Here is a 23621-nt window from a genome sequence, read left to right as displayed (position 1 = left end):
GATCAAACCGGACCAGGAACGCTATTTCCGTGAGACCTCAGCTCCCATCCCACCTTGTGTCACACCTCCGAGGAGCAGCAGTGCCGGTCGCCGCTGGCAGAGCTAGCGGCAGTCGGAGCGCTCCTGCACCGCTTCGCTCCCCACCCGCCGTCACAGGCACGCTGCAGAAGAACACCGGCCACCAACCCATTTCTCACCAGATGCCTCCTGGAAAATGCCACATGCTAGGGACTAACCAAAGGGGCCAGGACGCCGAGCTGCGAGCCCCAGCCGTGATCCACGGGATCGGCCGCAAGCCACTGCCTCGGAGCTTCCAGGGACACGGGCACCCCAAGGGCAAGGCACGCTCCGGGGCTAATTCCTGGGAAGGGTTTCACGCAGAGCCCCAGCTGTGATGCCCTGCTTGTGTGTCCCCCCGCCAGATGTGGGAGACCACACCTAGTTCACACGTAAGAGCTTACAGCTGTTTCACGGGCACCGTATACACTTTGGGGTCCAGCTCCGGGGAGGGCTGGCTGGGAGCTGCTGGAGCTGCCCCACGGGCAGCTGCTGGAGTGAAGAGGGGGAAGAGCCTCTTAACTCCATGAATGCACCAGGAGCGGTAAATGCCGCAGAGGAAAAACCAGTTTGGGCGATTGATTTGTGCAGCTTTATCTGCTCACCGATCAGAAGCGGGGTTTTCCAGCAATTAAAGAAAGTTTGCCCGCGGTAACCCCCTAGGACTTGCCTGTGGATAGAAGATGCGCTTACTCCAGCGGCGTGAAGTTACCCTGAGTTTGTGCAAGACGTTGAGATTCAGCCCCGAATTGCCGTGGGTTGGCAGAAGAGCTGCCCACCCGGTTTCCCAGCATCAGCTTGTGCCCCCCACCCAGGACAGGGCCCCCACCGTGGACGCCCGGCGGCAGCGGCCAGGGAATCACCAAGATGGAAGACTGAACTAACAGCAGCCAAGTTCTTTCATCTCCAAATCCCTACAAACCTGAACAAGAATGTTTCTGTTTATTCCCTACAAAGCTAAACAGAAATACATCTGTTTATCAGACCTGTCCCCAGCCGCCAACAGAAACAGGGCTTTCTGATCAACACCTTCCTTTTGTACAAGCAACTTTTTTAAACTTAGAAGCGAGAAGCTGCTAGAAAAATGCTTTTAAGATGAGCACTGAGTCTGGCTTCTCTGCACAACACAGGCCAAGAAAATTTATCTCATGAATCAGCGTTGGGTTCAGTAACCTGCACTTGAACCAGCTCTTTAAAAAAAAAAAGGGAAGAAGGAAAGAAAAAAGCCAATCCTAATAATATTCAGTGGTGGTTCAGACCCACAGGACTAGAAAAACTGGGTTTTCATCCAATGTTTGCCACCAACTCCTTTGTGATTAAGCACAGATGAGGAATTAAAGCAAAAGAATGAGGGAAAGTAAAGTTTTTTGAAAATTATGTTTAGCAGAATTCCTATGGCTCTTAAGAACAGATAATTAGAGAGGCTGCAAGGCACTCGTGTGCATCAGGACCACCGGGTCTCCTTGCTGAGGAACGGCTGTAGATAGTTCCTCAATCTCTCTCAAACGAGGACCACCGCGAGAACAGTCCAACTCCGTTCTCCCAAATAAAAAGTGGAACAGATCTGCCCCGCGCCCCTTCCGAGGGGCGCAGCTTCGGTCACCCCAGCCCTGGCTGAGGATCCCACCAGCCCCTCCGAGCCTGGACCAGAGGAAGGGCAGCAGGTCCTGGGGGGAGCGGGCAGGGGTCGGGCAGCACGGCCCTTTCCCCACCGCTGGAAATGGCCAAATACATACGACGATCATTACAAGGAGCCGGCGCATAACTCAGCTGCTTTCTAGTAAAAAAAAAAAAAAAAAAATTAAAATTTTTTTTCCAGGGACTGCCCCAACCCCCTGCTCGCCTCCATCTTCCTCCTTCCACCCCGGGCGGGGGGCGAGCCCCGAGGCAGCGGGAGGGCAGAGCCCGGCTGCCGGCTCCTCGCCGAAGGTCACATCCACGCCGGCGCCTCGCGGGACGTGGAAACGCTCCCGGGAGCCACCGAAGGAAAAACACAATCTGGGCTCCAAAGTTTCACCGGGGAGGTTTGCGTGCGGAAAGCCGGGCTGCCCCGCCTGCGTGGGGAAGCGGCTGGGGAAGGCTGGGTGCCACCCGAGGAGCCTCAAACACGGGTGGGGGGGACGCGCCGGGCCCCGTGGCTGGCCGCGGCGGGTGGAGGGGGGGTGTTTAAGCTCTTCCCCCCCCCCCCCCCCCAGCAGCCACCCGGGTTTTCCGTGGGCAGAAACAATCCCGAGCCGACCCCGCGCGGTTCCGGGCGCCCCGTGGAAGCGGATCGGGGGTGGGGGGGGGGTCCCCAGGACAAACGACCCCCCCACAAAAACGCGATTGCGGCGGCGCGGGGGGAGCGGGGCCGGGCGCGGGGCGGGGGGGGGGGGCAAACACCCAAACGCGCCCCACCGCCCCCCGAGACATAACCCCGGCCCTGCCCTCGCCCGGAGCAGCGCCCATTGATTTCCCTTTTTTTTCCCCCTAATGTAATTTTTTTTGTTATCATTATCGCAGGCGGGGAGGTTTCCTCCTGCGGTCGGTTCGGAGGCCGAGAAACGGGGAGGGGCAGAGGTACGAAAAGAGTGGAGGAAGAAATTTTTAAAAAAATAAAAAATCATTTATTTTTTTTTTTAAATGAACTTTGCAATGCAAGGTTTCCCTGCGCGATCAGTCGCCATACTGAAGATTTCCCCCCTTCCTCCTTCTTTAAGTACAGACTGAAACCAGGCCAAAAAAAAAAAAAAAAACTTTTCTCTGCCCCTTCTTTTCTTGCAGGCACTAGAGTGAAATGTGCACAAAGAGGCCCAGGGAGCTGTGTTTTCTTAACTACAATAGCCGGGCTAATTAGATCATAGGAGCGAGTCAGCGATACTGTAACAAGTAGCTAAACAACACGAGCGAGGAGAGGAGGAAGAGAAAGTTTGCACCTTCAGCACTCACCGATCAGACCTCCCACCAGAAAGGCGATGACTTGGAAAACCAGCAAGATCCCCCCGACGATGCACAGCTTTTTGGTGCTCATGTTCTCGATGATGGCCCCAGCCATCTTCGCCCGGCGTTAGCCCCCCCCCCCCCCCCGCTCCCCCCAGCCGGGGCGGCGGGAAGGACAGGCGGGCAGGCTCCGCACTGATTGCCCGGGCCCGCCGGGAGCCGGCCCCGCTCCGCCGCCGCCAGCCGTGATTGTGGCGGCCGCCCGGCCGCATGTGGCCGCTTTAAAGGAGCTGGCAGCGGGTCACATGACGCCGCCTCCGCCGCCCCTCCCCGGTCCCTCGGCCCCGCCGCCGGGCCCCCCCCGCTCCCCCCCCCCCCCGCTCCCCCCCCCCCCCCATCCCAACCGCCGCCTCCCCCCCCCGCCGTGTTTTCTCCAGAAGCCGCCCCGGGGCTCGGGCACCGGTGTCCCGCGTGTGGCCCGGTGTCCCCCCCCCCCGCCCCGGTGCAAAGCAGGCGGCAGCCCCGGGCTGGATGCGCGGGGGGGAGGCGGCGATGCGGCTCGCCCTTCTCGGCAGATAGACCGGCGCTGCAGGTGAACAACGCCTCGGCTGCTTTGCACCGCGAGAAAGATCCACGCAAGGCCTTCCTCACGAGAAACCCGGCCGGGACACGAGGAGCGGGCGCCTCGTCCTCCCCCACCACGCGCAGGCACGCGGGCTCCATCGCCGCTGACACGCGCTGTTCCATTTTCTGCGATTTTCTCCTTTTCTGCCGGTAGCTCTGAGGCGACGCTTTGTCCTTCCCTTAGCGCTGCTCCGAGTCACCTCAGCAGCTCGCGCTAAGCGGTTTTCTCCGTTGCGTTAGCCCCGGTTTGTCTCCAAACGCCGGCCGAGGAGATGCCGCGTACCCGTCCCGCTTCCCTCCCTCGGTCTGCTCGCACGTCCCCGTACATGACCCAGAATGAGTTCGCTCCCCCCCGCCATCACCTCTGGTTTCTATACTAGTGCCTTCCGGCTGTTTTCTGGGATGCCACACGGATCCGCGCCGCGCCGCCCTGCGAGACGTGCTGCGAAGGATAATGGAATACCGTCCCGGGCAACCGAAACGAGACGGGGAGCTGCTGAAAGCACTCCTTGAGAACAAAATAAGCCCTGAAAGGAACCAACTGGTGACAAAATTACAGACAGGAGCTATCGAAATGAAAGATGGGTCAAACATTTAGAGGCACGAACCAGTAATAATCTGAAGCAAATAGTAACGAGAAAAACCGTTTAGAAGAAACAAATGCCAGAACCCCAGCCGACATCACGGAACGATCGCAGCCGTGTTGGCAACGCGATGCGGCAGCCCCGTAGCCGAACCCGCCAGGCGTCCAGTAAGGTGTAGGGTTCGTTCGGGGTGCAGCCACCAGCTGTGTGCTGACTTGCCCTGCCGCGCCTGGGAGCTTCCCGCGTTGCGCCGATACAGGTAAACCGCGTCGGGAATGAATCTAGAAATCCAGGGAAGGGTGGAGAAGCAGAGGGCTCAGGGTTTGACTTCTGAGGACCTCGACCGTACAACGCAGTCGAGGCAAGGAGGCGAGCGCAAGAACTGTGTGTGCCTGGGGCTTTGCTCATCGGTGTTTAGGAAGAGGTCCCGTTCAGGGGTGCGTGCCCCTGCCCACGATCCGGCCTCAGTCCCTGCCGCTGACTCCCCGCCTTTGCACCAGAAAAAGGACGGCGTGGCAACCCGAGTCTTCCCGGCAAAGTGGGCAAATTCCTGAGTCTAGAGCACGGCCCTCCGCGTTCAGCACGTTCGAAAGAGCGTTTCGCGTGTCGGACCCCCAGCGTGCCAGAGACACGCAGAGATGTAATGCTGGAGGCTGGCCAACAGTACGATGAGGTATTCTGGATGATGCAGTAAGATGTGATACTATGATCGAGATCCTGGCCACAACAGAATCCATCTGGCAAGGACTGCGGCAGTGATCCCCAAATGGTGATGCTGGTTTTCCAGCACTAAGTCTTTGCCTTCCAAAGTCAGTCTTGAAAAACCAGATGAAACCGAGCTCATGTGCTACTTCTGTGTTTACTTCGGTGATCTTTTCCTGAATTGCAGAGCTGACAAATTCTCTTCCTCCAACCATCGGGCTAATAATATAAGTTGGAAGATAGGCGGCAGGGATAACTTCAAATATTTTGTGACTGCGGGACAGTTTAATATTTTAGAATATTGCAAGTTTAACTTTTTTTTTTTTTTGTAGTTTAGTTTTAGCTTTCCTTTTACATTACAGTTATGACTTTGTTGTTAAAAATAGCTCTTAATGGACAAGTCCTTTGTACCCATTATGAACCCACTAAGATCATTCACACAGCCATGATTCCAAAAAGCAAAGTGCCTTTGTGCCAAGACAATTAAAGACTCAAAATACCAAATACTTTATACGGAAATTTCAAAAACATCCCGCATAGAACAATTTCTATTAAGAAGGCTTATTTCGAAACACCTTATACTAATTTATAGGACGTCTAGCTAACAATGTTGATTCTGAGAGATGACTTTGGCTATTTTCTCTGTTGGAAATGGCACAAGCTTTTGAATTACGTCGGTTCCCTTACAGCCTGTGATCACCGCTGACAAGGACAGAGTCTTACAAGTCCCGGCCACCCTTCGAGCTCCCACGGTTATCCAGACGCAGGGACCTGTAGGACTGAACGTCTCTGGAGCCACGAGTGCCGCTAAACCCAATCTGCCTTAGTGACTCTGCCGAAGTTACATGGTGCAACCTTCCACTACATGTCCCATTTCTTCCCATCGGTTTATTTCTGGGACAAAAATGTGAGGAGGTAGAGCTGAGATCCTGCCGTAAGGAAAAAAATCTGAAGTGAAAAAAGTAAAATAACGAAAACACAGGAAACAATACTTCACATTTATAAGGCACTTCCCATTTCTACTACATTCCTACATCTTTAATACCGCAAAGTTTAGAGATACTAATCACGTGTGACTTTTGACACGTGTCCGAAGGGCGTATAGAGCACATACCGTAGTGAGCTGGGACCCCTCTTTGGCCAAAAAGTGACCACACACAAAATCGCAGGAGAGAGAAACCAGCCCAACGCACATTAGGAAGTACATCTCTTCCTTTCCTTTCCTTTCCTCCTTCCTTTTCCTTTCCAGCTGCTTCCAAATCTTCTACCTCCGTAAGGTCTCCAGAATCAATCAGCCAGGAACTCATCTACTTGCCGCTTATTACATTATTTTTTTCCTGACTGCTTCAGGCCGTTTTGAAAGCCTCGGCTATTAAAATAGCTATCCTACAGCCAGCCCCAGGCAGGAGGAGGAGTCTTTCCGCACAGAACTCTTGGCAGGGCTGGGCCTGGAGCCCAGATTGTTCAAAGGGTTTTGGCTGCCTGAAGCCGTAGGTGAGGGCTCAGCGGGATTTCCACAAGCTCCTCATTTTTGGTGCTACATGTCTGTGCTACAAGTTACTGCAGAAGTTTCGAGAAAACTGTCTTTGGATGCTCAGTTTGCAGAGGTCAAACTCCCCGAAAGTTTCAATATTTTTCCCTCATCCGTTCTCTCATTTTAATTGGTCACTTGATAGAAATAATGTGGGGGAAAAAAAAAAAAAAAAGCTGGAAATGAGAGGTACCTTTCAAGCACAAGTGTAAAAGAAGGACATACGTTGCAAATACAAGAGAAAGGCTTGCAAATACAAGAGGAATATCTATCATCCGGATTAGGAAGTCAAATGACACGACCATAGAAAGCTAAAAAAACCCCTCCAAACAACCCCCAAACCACCCTAAAATCAACCCCCCTGCCACAGTTATTTGGACTTGTGTTGCTGCAGAGAAGTCCAGTATTGAGCTGCTGCATTCTTGCTTTACAGAGGCAAGGGTGGGTTTTTTTTACTATTAGTAGCATTGTGTTTATACCAGCACAACGGCGGACTCTGACCCCATATGTAAAATACAAAGTATAATAGTGGACAAAAAGCTGATGAAATCATGGTCATCTACCACCAGATACAACCTTTCGGACTCTTTCCTACCTAACTGTATAGTTCTGTTCTCTTACAGATACTGATAACGTGGAAAATTGTCTCATGGAACAGGAAAAGGGCGTTTTATGTTATTTCTAGTGCACAGGTGGTGGGGAACATTTTATTTTTGTAGGAAAAGCCTTTTCTGTGGTTCATAAAGATACTCAAATGCAAAACCTAGGGCGGCACGCATCAAAAAAAAGTCCGTGGGGGTTGAGATCGGTGAGTAGACAGAGATCTACAACTTGTAACTGCCCACTGCAGTTAGGAGTAGGAAGAAAATCGACAGGTATGCAATATTTCATCTTAAGCAAGCCCCACTCTATAATGTAAATATTTTGAGTCTTTTCCAAGGCCCATTGTAGTTCAAGGCTAAACAGTCATCCACTTATAAGGAACCAGGAAAGTTGAATTTTGCCACTGTTTCTACATCTGGGAACTCAGAGCTAGGCTTCATTTTACTTCCCCCCCCCCCCCTTTTTTTTTTTCTCCACCTTTTATTTAAGTGCCACCCAGCCTGCTAGGTCTGAGATCCCATGCTGTTCTTCAGGACTCATGGACTCCTCGCATACTTTCTTTGATGACAATATGGCAAGAAGGGAACACTAACTTAACAAGGGAATTACCCAGCCACCCAGATTTCAACCTGAAAGCAGACTACAACCACAAAGAGCTGAGAACAGAAGACCTACACATGGACCCCCAAACGCCTGCTCCCAGCCACTCTGCACCCACTGGAGTCCTCAGCAGCGCTGGGTGGGTGGCAATGTCCAGCTTAGGTCCTCCACAGCAACTGCCTCCGCTCAGCCATCCCGCTGCCCTCTGCTTCCCCCCCAAGTCCTGCCCGTCTCGGTAAGGAACTGGGCAAGAAAAGCCGCAATTCACTGCGTGTGGACCAGCATTTGAAAAACATTGAGAGAACAGTCCCAGATAACTCTCCTGATGGCTCTCCTCTGATACGCTTTCGATCAGATGACAAAGCCTTCCTCGCATTAGGATGAAGCTTCAATAGGAGCATCAAGGCTTCCATTAAGTATGTGAGACAAAACCGAGCTGATAATTTGACAGAGAGCACATTTTAGCTTGTCAGACTGAAAGTGCAGACTTGTGATATCCTGAAGGAGGGGCCAGTAACAATGCATTAAAATAATTTATTAAAGACTGTTTAAACAATTTAAAATTTTTATTTATAGCCTTTACAACTATCGTGTGGTTAAAAGGCTCAAGTCCTCCAAAGCAAATCTGGGGAAAGCCTTTTATTCGAGTCTGCCAAGCTGTCTCTTTCAACCATTAATCCAATCATCAAGAGGCAGAGTTTCTGCAACAGGCTATCTGAAGGAGTCTAGGGCAGATCCATCATTAGTTTATCACTAAATTTCCATGTTCTTCCATCCCAACCTCTTCCATAACATAATGATCATCTGGCAGGATGTACAGCTCTACTTGAATCCTTCTACTTGATTGATTGAGTAATCATCTGGAGGCCCAAAAGAGTTCTCTCATCAAAACCACCCCTAACGCCCCCCACCCCCATGACTCTCTCTCTCACCTCTACAAAATCCATTTTAAAAAAGCTACAGTTTGGAAGCCACGTAACTCCGGTCACTTGGAAGGTTTTGCTAATGCACAGTCGGGGGCTGACAATATACCGTGCTGGCCTGGTGTGTTGGGTTTGCGTGGCAAGGTTTTGGTAGCGGGCGGCTACAGGGGTGGCTTCTGTGAGAAGCTGCTAGAAGCTTCCCCTGTGTCTGACAGAGCCAATGCCAGCCGGCTCCAAGACGGACCCGCCGCTGGCCAAGGCCAAGCCAATCAGCGCCTCTGTGAGAACATATTTAAGAAAGAGAAAAAAACAGTTAGTGCTTTTTGCAGCCAGAGAGAGGAGTGAGAAGATGTAAGAAACTCTGCAGACACCCAGGTCAGTGCAGCAGGAGGGGCAGGAGGTGCTCCAGGTGCCGGAGCAGAGATCCCCCTGCAGCCCGTGGTGAAGACCATGGTGAAGCAGGCTGTCCCCCTGCAGCCCATGGAGGGAGGATGAGGGGGTGTAGAGATTCCACCTGCAGCCCGTGGAGGACCCCATGCCGGAGCAGGTGGAGACACCTGAAGGAGGCTGTGACCCCGTGGGAAGCCCACGCTGGAGCAAGCTCCTGGCAGGACCTGTGGATCCGTGGAGAGAGGAGCCCACGGCGGAGCAGGTTTGCTGGCAGGACTTGTGACCCCGTGGGGGACCCACGCTGGAGCAGTTTGCTCCTGAAGGTCTGCACCCCGTGGAGGAGACTCACATTGGAGAAGTTGGTGAAGGACTGTCTCCCGTGAGAAGGACCCCACGCTGGAGCGGGGGAACAATGAGTCCTCCCCCTGAGGATGAAGAAGTGGCAGAAACACCGTGTGATGAACTGACCGTAACCCCCACTCCCCGTCCCCCTGTGCCGCTGGGGGGGGCGGAGGTTGAAGCTGGGAGTGAAGTTGAGCCTGGGAAGATGGGAGGGGTGGGGGGAGGTGTTTTAAGATTTGGTTTTATTTCTCATTCCTCTACTCTGTTTTGCTTAGTAATAAATAAGATGAATTCCCTCTCTAAGTTCGGTCTGTTTTGCTCGTGATGATAATTAGAGAATGATCTCTCCCTGTCCTTATCTCGACCCACAAGTTTTCTTTCATTGTACCTTTTCTCCCCCGTCTAATGAAAGAGGGGAGTGATAGAGCGGCTCTGGTGGGCACCTGGCCCTCAGCCAGGGTCAACCCACCACACCTGGTCTGAATTTGTTGTATCGGTTCAAATGGCATCCCCGGTATTTTTGAGAAGTGTTAAGTTTGTGTGATGGGGGTGGAGTGGACCACACAGCATCACCCAAAGTGGTGCTCAGCCTCTCACAACTTTCCCATGGACCGTTTTGTCTCTTCTCGCCTCTTCTCAGACCTCATGAAAACACAAACTCAGAGCTCTGCGCTTTTATTCTCTCTTAGGTCTCTCTCTATAGCTGGGCTTTACCTCAGCCACCGTCCCTCAGACTGAATCTCCCACCTCGCATCAAACTTCTGCAAGGGCTTTTACACGGTCACTCCACCTCTCGTAGGACTTCCTGCCTCGTGTTGAACCTCCACATCAAACCCTATCCCAAACTTGCCCCTTCTGGCACCTACCGTAATATCATGGCTTTCTTTACAAAGGCCGTTCCAGCCTGGCACTTCTCTACCTATGCGTCCATGGGTCCACCCACTCCAGCGATGGACATCACCGATACCAGCTCAAACACAGCGCGGCTGAAACATCAGAACGGCTTCAAGCGCACATCCATCCCGGGAGACTGCCTTTCCCCAGGTTGGTACCCTCCTCAAAGCAGGCAAAGTTGTGTTACCGATAGATATGGACACTTTAATATTAAAAATGATGCCCAGTATGCTATCTTAGGACCATAAGATTAGCAAAAGGAAATTCCTTCTACTACCTGAATTGTACAATTGTTTACCGTGAAATCTTCATGGTTCGACCGCTCCTATCGGTGTCCAGAATGCAAAGAGTGAATTCCAGAGGGGTTTTTGACAGCCTCTTACCTTTATATCCCCAGGAATCCAGTCCATTCTAAGTTTAGCACTGGAGACCGAATTAGCAGATGCAGCTAAATTTAAACCAAAGCTGTTTTTCACAGTCCCATGAGAAGTGAACAAATGCGGATGGGCTGAGCATTTGTAATGGTGGTACCTGCTTCGGAACCGTAACACCAAGCCACGCGCTTTAACTCAATTTTAGTAAAAGCTGGTATTAGTTAATTGAGATGGCAGAGGCACGAGAGATTTCATCAAGTTCCAGCGGTAACAGTCTTGTAAATATCAGATGAAAAAGCTGACAAATATGAACTACCGTTATAATTTTATTCTCTGTTATGTTAAATAACGTGCAGTTTCGTAGGTTGGCTATATTGGTTATTGTAAAAGAGGATCTGCAGTTCTCAATGTTTGCACTGTGTGCACACGCAGAATCATCAGTTAATGCAATCTGAAGACTCAGAAGCCTTGAGAAATTAGAAATTTGAAGTTAAACTAAAGCGATACATGCACCCAGCTAGCGTTCTTGTGAGACATTCTCAGAATACCACCTAAAACCAAACATAAAGCATGCCTCAGTTTTAAGGATCTCCTAGAAAGAGACATCTGTTTTGGAACAATCACAAAGGGCTATCGCCAAAACTATCCCGTAATAGTTATGAGCTGTAATTTGACATTTTAGATACACGTTCCTCTTGCCAAATGATATCATATTTTTGCTCTTGGCAGAGAAAATAAAGAGAAGCATATATCCAAGATGAGTAATTTAGTACAATGTAATCAAGGCAAGCTGCCCCACAGACTAGGGACTGAATTAAGAGTTAGCAAGAGGAGAGGGGGGGGTTGTCCTTTTAAATAAAAGTATGTGTATTATACAGGGAAAAATTTCGGAAGAAAAATGGGTTTCTTGTTAATCTTATTTTCCATCTGAGCCCAAGTGCAGGCTTTTATTCCAAGAGGAGATGATTAGAGGTGGGGTGGCTAAAGCAGTTATTGCTGTGAGCCGTGTTCCGTGGAGGCTTCCATCCCTGAAGATACTCATCCTAGTCAAGGAACCTCCTGCTCCTCAGCTGTCCCAGCTCACAACCCAGCGTATTTCTGTTAACCGTCAGTGATTTCAAATTATATCACCATATTGGGCTGTAAACGGAGCTGGCCAAGAAGCAGAGGCAGATCCCAAACCTGCGAGGAGGTGATCCGTGGCAGAAGAGTGCAGCTGGCAGTAATAACTGCCTCAGTTGTCACAGATTAATCCACCCGTAATTAGGAGTTACAGCTCCACGTCCCTGGGCAGGGAAGTGCCTCGTAACTGGAGTAGTAAATTGCTGTCTCTGTGTCACTGACTATTCTAGCATCATTTAACTGAGCTAAATAACAAGAATATTTAATGTGGTCCAAGGACTTGGCGTTGCCGAATCTTGCCATCCTCATTTTACTCAGAGCCTAAAATAGTTAATGAAAGAGATGGCTAACTTAAGGGAAATATAATCTGTGGTCTCTAACCTTCCTGCAATGATTCACATTCATATACAGCAGTTTGGGTTATTGGCCAGCCCTCTGCCCTTCTGCTCCCAAATGCAAAGTTGGCAAAAGGACTGCATCGCAGCTGCCCCAATTAACAGCTCCGCATTTCGGTGCAAACCCACCCAAACCAGCTGTAAGGCCAGTTCACGTTACCTTAGGACAGAGAGATTAGCTCGAGCTCGTCTCTCGGCATTCTTGGAGTTCTCTGCTCTAACTACAGGAAGGAATGACCCAGATACTTCTTAACATTGGCTTCTTGTTCTGATTTTTTTTTTTTTAAAATTAGAATAATTTCCTTAGTTTGCTATCAGGCATTTCTTTAAAGTAAAAGCAATCAGTATAAGCATGTATCTTGAACTCAGAGATGGATTTTATACGTTATTTAAGTGCACATCCAGTCTTCTGAGAACATATACCTTGTAGGCAACAAATGTGTTTGTTAAACAGAGTATTATTTTTACAGGATTTACGGTATATTAAAAATGCATCAATATAAGCAAAGGAAGATTACGAATGAAATGATACGTTTAAATATTTAAATGTAACTTGTACTGGGATTGAGCTAACCTTTCCCAAGTGCTACAGTATATGCTGATGCAAATCACTGCAGTTATTTTACAACAGAATCACAGACATTTCAGCTGGAAAAGACTAATTTGGTTATCTTGCGGGTTGCTGTTGCTGCAAATTTTTATCCAAGTGTATTTACCAGTTCAAGCAATGGAAAACAATGAGCCGAAAGGGTGAGAAAAATAAACTCTATTCCTTCACTCCGGTGTTGCTCATGACTTAAGAGAATGAATGAATTTCTAGAGAGAACTCTACTCTCACAACAGCCAAAAATGATGCCCACCTCATGTGAAGGACTGATGACAAGATTGGAAAAACAGGGAGAAATTTGGAAGAACATATACTCCTCCTTACCAAAAAAAAAAAAGAAAAAAAAAAGAAAAAAAGAAAAAAATGTAGTATATTTTCAGGACATCTGATTCTGTAACAGTAATAAACCCTGTCTAAAAGAATAATGCAAACCATGTAGAATGTGTCACAGTAAGCCACGTTTCCTCTTACGGCAAAACAGAAACCTGAAATCATTGTCCTGGAATGCACCGAAACCTCTCAGCACGAGTTCCTGAAATATTCATGAACATTAAGAAAATAGCAAACTTTTCGGAGAGTGTGCTATTTAGATGTAACTTGCTATGCACATGCCATCCTCTAAGCTCTAAAAATATAAAAGGAAGGCTTTTTGCAGGAAGTAAAAGAAGTAACGGGGATTCGGGAATTTTATCTCCTGGCTGCCACAGATCACACAACGCTGATTAATTCAGCTCCTCAATTACTCGTCCTAACTGGGAGAATTCTTCTGTGATGGGGTGTTTGCTAATGTAGATCAGTGAGGAGCTCAGAATTTTAAGAAAAGAAGATACACAAAGTGTGTAGATGATTAATAAATAGTAGAGGAAACACTGAACGGTAATATACCAGCTGAATTTAGATTTAGCATTAACTTTCCCAACTTCTCCTGCATTTTTGTTACTTTTGGAAAGTTCAGAGGCAGGCACTTTTTAAACCTCAAATTCTTCTGTTAACCACTGCGGGAAAGGAGGAAGAAGGAAAAAAAAGAAAGGAAAAAGAGACACGAGGAGATGTGAACTTCAACTGCAGGTACGCGGACACGCAGCAGCGCAGCCGTCCCCGTCACCACTTCCCGTCACTCCTCTGTCTGAGTTTGTTTCTCGCATCATGGGGCTACGTGCCTCTGGTGAGGCAAGCCCGGAGCTCACCCAGTGTGAATTAGTCACGTTGAAGGAGGTTTGGGAGCATGGAAACAGCAACTTCACATTAAGTGCTGGAAATAAGTGCTAAAGAGACCACGGTTGAAACATTCATGTATTTTGCAAAGGCATAAATATTCGGAGAATAGCAAAAGACACTGCTTGGCATAGGCAGTCGTAAAGTGTTTTACCTGATTGCTCGGCCCCCGTTCCAAAGACATTTCTTTTGGCAGCAGCAGCAGCTCGGGCAGTGTCTCCTCTCCCCAGCCCCGGGCACATGAATTATCCCCGCTCCGTGCTCGTCAAGCCGTTTGTGGTACCGTGTAATGAAACCAAGCAAAAAGGCATGCTGCAGAGAAAGGGGGAGAGAAAGAAAAAGAGGTGGAGAGCAAATTGTTTCCAGGTGTAGCCTTAGAGCGCCTCACATTCAAAGGCTGGGTTGCTTCAGCGTGACGCAGGCACTGTGCCCTGTCCGCGCAGCACGGCACGGACCGAGGAACCGATCTGGCTGGGAGATAGGTTTTTTGTTGGAATGGGGATGTGGATTTTTGGTTTTGCAGCTGGATTGATTTCCATCCGGTTCATCAAGAGGCTGTGCAAATTCTTGTACGAGTGTTTTTGTGGGGTGACCTGGATGAGGAATTCACCCATGTTAAAAATAAACAGGGGGGTGGGGGGTGTTAGTTATTTTAGTGCTTCTAATTCACAGCATGGCTGTTTCACCACATCACATTATGAGGCAAGAAAAAGCAGGAGGGCTGCGTAATCGATCACTGATATCAAAGGCAGTGCCCCTCCAACGCAGCCACCCTACCCCACGTGCCACCCTTCAGAGCCGGGGTCCCTCTCCTGCCCGCTTTGTGCGGCCACCGTCGCGTACGGAAAGCTGCTGTGAAGTTCTCCTAAAAGATGTCTTTTGACTCTGGCGCTGACCCACCCTAAAGCCCTGGGCCCCTCTGTGGGGATCGTCCTGCCTCCAGGGCCCCTCTCCTGCCTGCTGCTGCTGCTGGGAGGATGAAGATGAAGATGAAGATGAAATGCAGATTTGCCAGGTTGCTCCAGACAGAAGAATCCCAGTTCCCCCCCTGCAAGAGCTAGTGCCGAGGACTTTCACAACCCAGGTCACTCCTCCCTGGCCGCTGCGGACGGGGTGGTGGATGGAATCAGCTCTTTGTGGGTTTGGAGGTAACTCAGCTGATCCTTCGGTGCAGCTGGGCTTACAAGCCTGTTTTAGCCCCGGCCCTCTCACCCCAGGCCCTTATCTGATAGAGGATGGCAAGAGCCCTGTGCCCCAGGATGGCCCTCACCTGCTGCTTTGGGCCAGCCTAAAGCATCACTAGACACCGGGTGGTACTCTGGGCTGGCCTAAAGCATCACCTAGACACCAGGTGTGGTTTTGGGCCAGCCTAAAGCATCACTAGACACCGGGTGGTGCTCTGGGCCGGCCTAAAGCATCACCTAGACACCAGGTGCGGCTTTGGGCCAGCCTAAAGCATCACCTAGACACCAGGTGGCAGCATCAGATCCAGATACAAACTGCACAGTCGAGCTCAAAAAGATTTGCGTCTGGAGGACCAGTTTCTTGATTTACAAACCGCTCCCCCCCCCCCAGACTGTGGAACACGTACGCAGGCAAAGCTTTCCTCCGGTTTCTAATCTGCTAATTTATAGTTGCATAAATGGCAAGTCTTCTTGGAATGAAAATATAACCTCATGAGGCAAAGGCAGAGTTAGCGGTCATTTCCCTTCAGTGAGTACACGACACTGCTATGCAATCTAACAACGCGGAGGAGCTTTTGTTCTCTGTCAGTCGAGTGGCTTTGCTGCTTCTATATGTGCCTGAAGATAAAATCCAGTAGGAACTTTGCAGAATGACTGGGGCAGGAACCGTTTGGAGCTAGCAGGAAGCAAACGCTGCGTACGTTTACCACGGCATGACTATTTGTAGTCGCTCTCTCTCACAGATACCGATCACAAGTCTCATGTTGTGAATAACATTCTGATCTGGAAGTCTGTCTGTAGCTGCTATTTTTATAGGGGTAGCAACTTATTTTGCATTCTGTTATTTTAAAAACCAGCAGCCAAGCTTCCTAAACTGTGCTTAATAGAATTATTTGAGAATATATAAATATATATATATATCTGTAATGGTGAGTTACATCCTTGTATTGTTTCCGAGAGCTTCTTACTGCCTAGTGGTGTTAGGATGACTAGAACCGCCTACGCATCTGCAGCGAGGACTGCTGCTCATGCAGCAGGAAGCAAGAATCGCTCATGAAACAGGACTCCATCTGAAAGAGAGGTAGAAAAGTCACAGAAAGAAATATTTCCTTCTTGTGCAATGCTGTTTCTAATGAATTTTGCATTTCTGCCCAGGTATACTCACTACTGGTGATACCGTATGGTTCAGCATGGTGTCTGTTACAGTTCATTAGATCTTCTCCAATCAACCTTAGCACTAATCTTTAACCCAAACCTCTCATTGTAATCCATCCATGATGTGTGCCAAAGAAACAGGAATAAGGGAAATGTATTTCTTTACATATATTTTTAATGTTTATGACCATTTAGTGACTGAAGGCTTCATCTGCTGAGACTGATATCAATACCTACCTCAGTCAACAGGAAGAAGGAAAACGAATATTTTACAGTGGACGTTCATCATCTTTAAACTGGAACTGTCATTAAGGCGGACCCCTGCCAAAATATCTGACATTTAATGTACTTAAGATACATTACTCATGAAACTTTCACAAGGAAATATATATAATAAGCCAGAAGAGGTCTGTTGGACAGACAAGGAGAAATAAGAACTCTCCTGGCCCATTTTCACCGTCGGCTGAGTTTCTGTGGTTGTTTTTAGCTTGCAGGTCCCCTCACCCTGCACCAGCGTCTGAGTTTGAAAGCCTGTTCACTTTTTCCTAACCTGTCGACTGTTCAAATTTGGAACATGGTGGGAGGTTCAGGGTGAAGTTCCAGGAGATGGAGCAAGCTGATCTGATAGCTCTCAGATCCTTAAAGGGGGAGGAACCGCTCCTCCTCCTCCCCCTCCCAGCCCTGCATTCCTGCAGCTTATCATGTGCTGGCTCTGATGCTTGTTGGGCCTCTCCAACTGCTAACCAAGCAGAAAGCACACTTTTTATCTTGCACAGCTAATAGCTTCTTGCCAGACGGGGAATTAAATCAGCTCACCAAAAAGTCTAATGAGTGCTATACTTTGAATAATGGCGTGGAAGCAGAACCATAAGGCTTGGACTAAAGGAAAGACACAAAAAAAGGAGAGAATACGATCTCCTCCTTTTAGATTGCTCATCAAATCGCACACACAGTCTTTGTGTACTTGTGATCCGTAAAAACAAAAATCTGTAAAAACTGACAACAAACAGTCTGCAGTCCAACTAGCACGGCTACTCTGACAGCTAGGAGTAGTCAGCCCTGCAAAGAGATTAAAGTGCCTTCAACCAAGAGACTTTATAAACAGGGGTTCAAATTGTGATTTTGGTGCCTGGTAAGACAAACGCAGCCACAGCTCTAGGATGGAAGGATGGTGTAAGCAGTCCTGACAAGGTCCCGAGGAATTAGAACTGATCCCGTCCCGTAACAGATTCTGTCAAAGTCTGAACTCCAGATTTTCACCCGCTTTATTCTTGTGCTTTGGCAAAGAAGAGGGACCATGACTTTGAAGTAGCTTTTCAATTCCTATGTGCTGCGCTGCGCAAGGGTCTGAGGTTGCTGTAATTGCACTGGAGCCCCGACCACAGGATACCGCAGGGCTTTCCAGATACCTCTCCTCCTGTTGTCTCGTACACCCCACAACTGAACGCAGGACTGGAACAAATCCCTTACATGAGTTTTATTTGACTGAGAAAGCTTCTGGTACAATTGGTATTCTCAAGTGGTGGTTTCCACCCAATTCAAAAGGGCCCATATAACCCCAGATGGTTTTGATTACAGAACGCCTTGTTTGTGCCAGAGGTCTGAAACCTCCATCCTCCCCTGCCGTTAGGAGTCGGTGCTGGCAGGGGCAGGTCCCCGAGCACAACCATGGCGATCGGGGATCGGGGCTGGGTAGGAGAGGATGCAGCCTCAGGCATCAAACAACGCTAAACAGTGAAAACCCTCTCAGCAGAAAGGACCTTTAGAAGGAAATGGGGAGAAAGAAAAAGCACAATAAGCCTCGTCTCTGCTGCTGCACGGCTGCCCGCCACTTTAACGATGTAGGGATCTCCAACTGATCCCTAATACACCCCCAAAGCAGCTCCCACAACTCGTGCCAAGGGTTGCAGAGTGGTGATCTGACACCTTCTGACTGCAGACTGACCGAGCAGCCAAACTGATCTGCCCTGCATTTTTTTCCACCGTTTCTTATCAAAATACTGACCTGATACAGGGAAGATCTTACAAAACATAATGAAGTCTGCTGCTGCCAAAGAATGATTGCTGCTAGCTAACATTTATTTTTCCACAATTATATTCAGGGCTGTTGAGGGCTCGGCTGTCCTTTCGAGACAGACCAGATCAAGGAGTGGTGCATACAGTACATCATCCCAGGATAAATCCGGGGAGGCTCTATGACTCAGAAATGAGTCACTGCTCCTCCTCTGTTTCTTCCAGACTCTTGGGGGCGTACTAATTTATTGTCGGTCTGTATCTGCAGTAAATTATTACCCCCAGTTCGGCTCTCCTGCGCAGAAGGAATTCAGACACGTTCCACTCGTCCCTTGCCTCTCGGGAGGGGTAAAGAGGTGAGCCGACGCACCGGAGGGCTGCACGCCGAGACGCCAAGGCTGGGTAACCCATGCAGAGATCTAAAGGGAAAGCAGAGAAATAGGGGAGTTATTTTTTTTCTTCCTTGAATGACATGCTGTCCAGGTTAATTATTTGGAACTAGAGTGTTCCTACTAACCCCCCAAAATCCCAATTACTAAACTAAGATTGACCTTTCAGAGAGTTATTTCTAAGAACTTGGATAAAATAAGATAGTATGACTCAAACAACAGGAGGAAAGTGTCTGCATCACAGTTAAGCCACACAAATTGCTTTTGCTGTCAGAATCAAGTATTCTAAAAAAAAAAAACCCCAAGAATGATTAATCTTTTTGTCTCTTTAGTGAGACGGATTGAAGTATCCCAGTGGAGCTAGACAGGAGGTGTTTAAACAATGCCTACTTAGTCTCCAGCAAGTCTTTACTAGCAGGAATACAAGCTTTAGATCGGAAAGGAAAACAATAACTAAAATAACAGATTTGTACTTCTGCATGTACGAGATAAATATATTCCGAGACTCACAGAAAAGCACAAAAAGGTACTGAATAGCAAATAGACCTGTTCAGCTCTTCACATCCAAAGTTCAGGAGCCTGAAGACACTGAGGATAAAGTAGAAATGCATAAAAATATTTTTTTTCCAGTGGCAATGCTGATTTAAGAATTTCTTTCCCATGTCATTCATCTTGGTCGCCACACTCATTTTTCCACTTCCCTCCCCTCCGGTTGCGTTTCATGAGACAGTTTTCCAAGGCAGCGCTGGCTTAAGGTACGAGCCCTTTACCATCTCCGACTGCTGATCCCCAGCCTTGTGCCGGCACAACTGTTTGCGTGACCAAGTGGAAAATGCTCTATTCTGCAAAGCCGGATGCTGAAGTGGATGTGGGATGGCCTTTCACATCAAAGAAAGAAAGAAAAAATAGTTGCGGAATGGCAAATAACAATGAAAGAGAATTACGATTTTTGGGATTAGATATGTTAAAATGTAAACAAATCCCCAAAGTCCAAATTTCTAAATAAAAACTTTGAACAGGAGTATACCACTACTTTAAATCGTATGTACTCGCAAATTTAATTAATTATAAGTTATTTTAAAAATAAATTGATTCTCATCTCTGTAAAAGATTGCGTATTGGTTTTTGCCACATTTCTGATTAGTCTTGGCACAGGCTGGCCCTTGAACTTAAATAGTCTTAAGAGGAATGGCTTCCAGTCTTTTCCCCTTCCTTAACATTTTCCACAGACCATCATTACTGTGTAGAAAATGATCCTGCTGAGCAGCTGCAGGCTGCTGACTGTGCTATGGCAGATCACTGGCGGTCAGCACAGCAGGGGATTACTGGGGATCGCTGTCTTCATGGAAGGAAACCTGGAGGGACACGTTTCCAGTAATACTGCAGACCTAATGAGCACCCAATTTTATGGTAAGACCCAGCAGTGAGGCTGCCAGGCCGCTGCTTCGTGCTGCGCTGTTCTAACATTCCTTTATCGCGGTATTTCTCACACGTGTTTACTGTTGGCAATGCAGTGGAGCACTCTCCTGATAAACGAACCAGGGCTCCTACCCAGTGACTCCTATGTATGATCACAGCACAGCTACATAACAGTAGCACACACGGACAATGCTGTGGGGCTGGAGAACAGAAGATGACTAATACATATAGTGGAATTCTGTGAAGAAAGAAAGGAAAAATCCAGCTCTATCAGTGGGTATTCTACTGCTGTGGAGAACTACAACAATAAGTTGTAACCGAACAATGACACCCTAAGGAAAACAGAATTCCCCATAAAAAGCTCCTTAAGAATAGCTTCTCTGTTACATCACGGAAACCTCGTTTAGGAAATTTAAGATCAGAAAGACAACAACTCTGAAGTGGCAAGGAGATGGGCTGTCAATAAATTATCCCATCCCCGGTTTCTGTGATGCTCTGGCCTAACATTCAAAAATATCTCCATTCTAATTTTGTCTTAGGGAGTTTGCTAGCTCTGAAAAACAGATCGAAAACTGGAAGAGCGAGGTGTACTTGAATTTGGATTCCTCCCACCTCCAACCTGGCAGAGCGAAGCGGCTCCAGAGCTACCAGCTGAGGCCAGTCCATCCCCTGGAATGTGGCCGCCGGAGCCAGGCTGATGGATGCTGACAACCCCGCTTTCATCTGGCAATGTCCCCGCCACCAGCTGCGCCGGGGAAAGAAAGAACACGCAGGAATTCACAGCATTCCCCCTCTGATTAATCCCCGGTTGTCCCGCTGCGCCTGAATGAATTGGGCTAGGGATTCGTAGCTCTGCTGGGGGAGATTTGCTGATTCCTTTGAGCCCCCTGGGGGGAAGTGATATAGAGAGCAAATAACCAGCAGGCAGTGCCGAAGTGATGTAATGGGCCAGGGCCTGAAAGCCCCTCGCCTCTGCTCTACCCACGTTTACTGGCCTTTTTTCTGTATGCGATGGGGAGCGGGTGCAGAGGAAAACTTCATGCTGCTGCCGCACACCGTAGCTTTACAGGAGATTTATAAAGCGCACCCCAACTTCCCTAGCTGCGTTCTATGCGGACTGGCCAAGTTAAAAGACATAAATGATGTTTAAGCCAAGAGCTTGGGAACACAAAGATGACTTGGTTGCAGCCTGACATGGGTGGCTGAGGGTGAAGATAGGTAAGTGCCAGGGTGAAGGCCCTGCGGCAGGTCCAGCCGCAGCCACCCCAAACGCTCCGCCCCGGCTCCCTCCTTCTTTCCAGGCTGGGCAATAATTCGATATCAAATTAAAGTGTTATTTATAAAATGAGACCTAGCACAGGCACAATAGTGGGCAGGCTCCGGAAGTGTTACACTTCGAAAACTAACCCGAGTCTTAGCAGAGAGATACTAAGGGATCTGACTGGTTAACCAGGTACCTAGGCACTACGTGAAAACGTGCACGTGAATTCTAACTATAATTACACAGACCTTGCTGTAAAATAACATCACTGTACCATCCTGATGCTTGAAAAAACTGTTGGGTCTCAGATGCTCGTAATCCAGCTGAAAAGCGTAAGTATGCACAAAGCTTCGCATCTCTCTTGCTGTTTGCCCAAGAAAGTTTCTCTTTTAGAGACACGCATTTTCTTGCGGTGCGCCCTTGAGCCAGCTCCAGTTTCTATTTTGAAGATCCAGAGGAAGGAAATGTGACAGATAATCTGTTTTTGCCACCTGTGTGATTCACACATAGACAGTAATCTCACCCACTTATAAATCAGTAAATACTGCAAGATTTTAATTTTTTTTTTTTTACTTTAGTTTTGTTATTGTTATGTGCATGTTTTGAAATCTACTATGATAACTCTGGGCATATTTAGATATCAAATTTATATATATAAATGTAATAAACACAACAAATAAATAATGACAAAGAAAACAGAAACTGGCATCTGGATTATTTGGCCGATCATAAATGTGAAACACACAGTTCTGAATCTTGCACTGAAAAAATTCACAGCAGATGACTTATGATCGTGTTGTAGCAAGGACAGAAAGGAAAATCAATAATTTCAAATACTGTTATAATTCAAATCTACGCACAGAGAAAGCGGACTCATTGGGTAAGCCACTCCCTGTGGATTAATTACTCAGCCCAGCCAACAGCTTGCACTTTTGCCTTAGTCTTTTCTGTGAACTGTTACTCTGAGCAGCTGTAACTAACCCGGCTCTGTGTGAGCTACCTGCTCTGCAGTGCAGCCAGCTGCAGGCTCCTGTTTTCTCTTTTTAATATATTGGTATTGGTTTAGATTCAGGTTGCATAATCTTTTTTCACTAATTTTGTACCTTTGCAAATGTTGCTCCTGAGTTCTGAAGAATGAGAATGCTGCTGCAGTTCTGGTATAAAAATTCCTGGTGCGATAGCCGCTCCTGCAGTAGATAATTATTACTCTGGCATTAACGAAGCTGTTAAATACACTGCTATTGTTCTGCTGAGACCAGAGGATAATGGTCAGAGACCTAAAAATGAAAAAACTGGATTATATTTTCAAAGCTAAAAACATTACAACTGGAAAATTGTGGAAGAATTCACCCTGCTAACTGCACATCCCAGTCACGGTTTCTTGGCTTTCTATAGTGTCCTCCCTATGGATATTTCAAAGTTCCCTGCTTACAGCCATTCTGGAGGCACCAGCGGGGACTGGATTTACTGGAGGGGCAAAGAAGACTACACACGCTCGGTCCCCAGCCCCATCAGTGCCACCTGCCAGCAGAAAACCTATTGCTCCATCTCCTCTCCTCCGTACCGTGGGTATGTTCAGCCCTGCTCATAGGTACTTCTCATCCCAGCATCAAAACCAGAGGAAACCAAGACAGTGTAATCAAGCGATGTGCTTGCTGTCACAAAGTAGGGCCGGGTCTGGAACCAGCGAGTTTCCGCTTCCAGTTACAGAGCTCCTTCTCTGACAGTCCCGACTTTACAGTATTGCTATAAATATTGGATCAAAGTATCTTGCAAGGACAAAATTGAAATTTCCTTCTATTTCTCTAGCACTGCTCATTCAGTTATCCAGAATAGCTTCTTAAAAGTACCGGGTTGCTTCCAATTTGAAAGCCTGCCTTCCTTTTTTACTTTATTACTAACAATATCAGCTAAAAAGGACTCCATTAGAATTGAGAACCCACTGTTAGGTGTTTTTTGTCATCTTAAATTATTAAATTGTGGTCATGAAGGATGAACGCTGAAAAAAGGACCTTGTCAGGCAAAACAGGCGAAATTTGAAGGCCTCTTTTATGCAACAGCAAGGCTGCGAGCTGCAAAGGAACCATAGGTGACCCTAGTTCAAAAAGATTTCGAATCAAAGGATCTGTCCAATGACTTAGAGGTTTCAAGAAGGCTTTATCCATCGCTGTGTTTTAACGGCTGTATTGAACGATCTCTGTGACTCTCACAGCCCTCATTTTCCAGCCCAGCTGAAGAGCTCCCCCGCAGCGTCAGCGCCTGCAGTTGTTGAATAAATGTTGCTCACACTACAGCTCAATTAAGTCAAGGATATGAGG

The 23621-nt window shown here is 48.0% G+C and overlaps 1 protein-coding gene and 1 long non-coding RNA gene across 4 annotated transcripts in view; one reads left to right on the top strand and one right to left on the bottom strand.

The window, feature by feature from the left end:
• WLS (Wnt ligand secretion mediator) overlaps positions 1-14178 on the bottom strand; it is a 48776-nt gene extending 34598 nt beyond the window's left edge. Inside the window, exon 1 of one of the 3 annotated variants that reach the window (XM_075759129.1) lies at positions 14037-14178. In XM_075759129.1, the coding sequence (XP_075615244.1) occupies positions 14037-14124 (88 nt within the window). In that variant the 5' untranslated portion in view covers positions 14125-14178. Of the gene's footprint in view, positions 1-2985; positions 3255-14036 lie in introns of those variants that run through there. The other 2 variants (XM_075759130.1, XM_075759128.1) reach the window with 2 other exon arrangements.
• LOC142602703 (uncharacterized) lies at positions 10248-22248 on the top strand. The gene is made up of 4 exons (XR_012836468.1): positions 10248-10319; positions 16417-18590; positions 19853-20033; positions 20582-22248. It is a non-coding gene; the product is annotated as an uncharacterized LOC142602703 (long non-coding RNA).
• The last annotated feature ends 1373 nt before the right edge of the window (positions 22249-23621 follow it).

Source organism: Balearica regulorum, chromosome 8 (assembly GCF_011004875.1).
Source record: "Balearica regulorum gibbericeps isolate bBalReg1 chromosome 8, bBalReg1.pri, whole genome shotgun sequence".
Classification (NCBI taxonomy): domain Eukaryota; kingdom Metazoa; phylum Chordata; class Aves; order Gruiformes; family Gruidae; genus Balearica; species Balearica regulorum.
The sequence above is the reverse complement of the archived record's forward strand: the minus strand, read 5'-3'. Positions and strand labels throughout refer to the sequence as shown.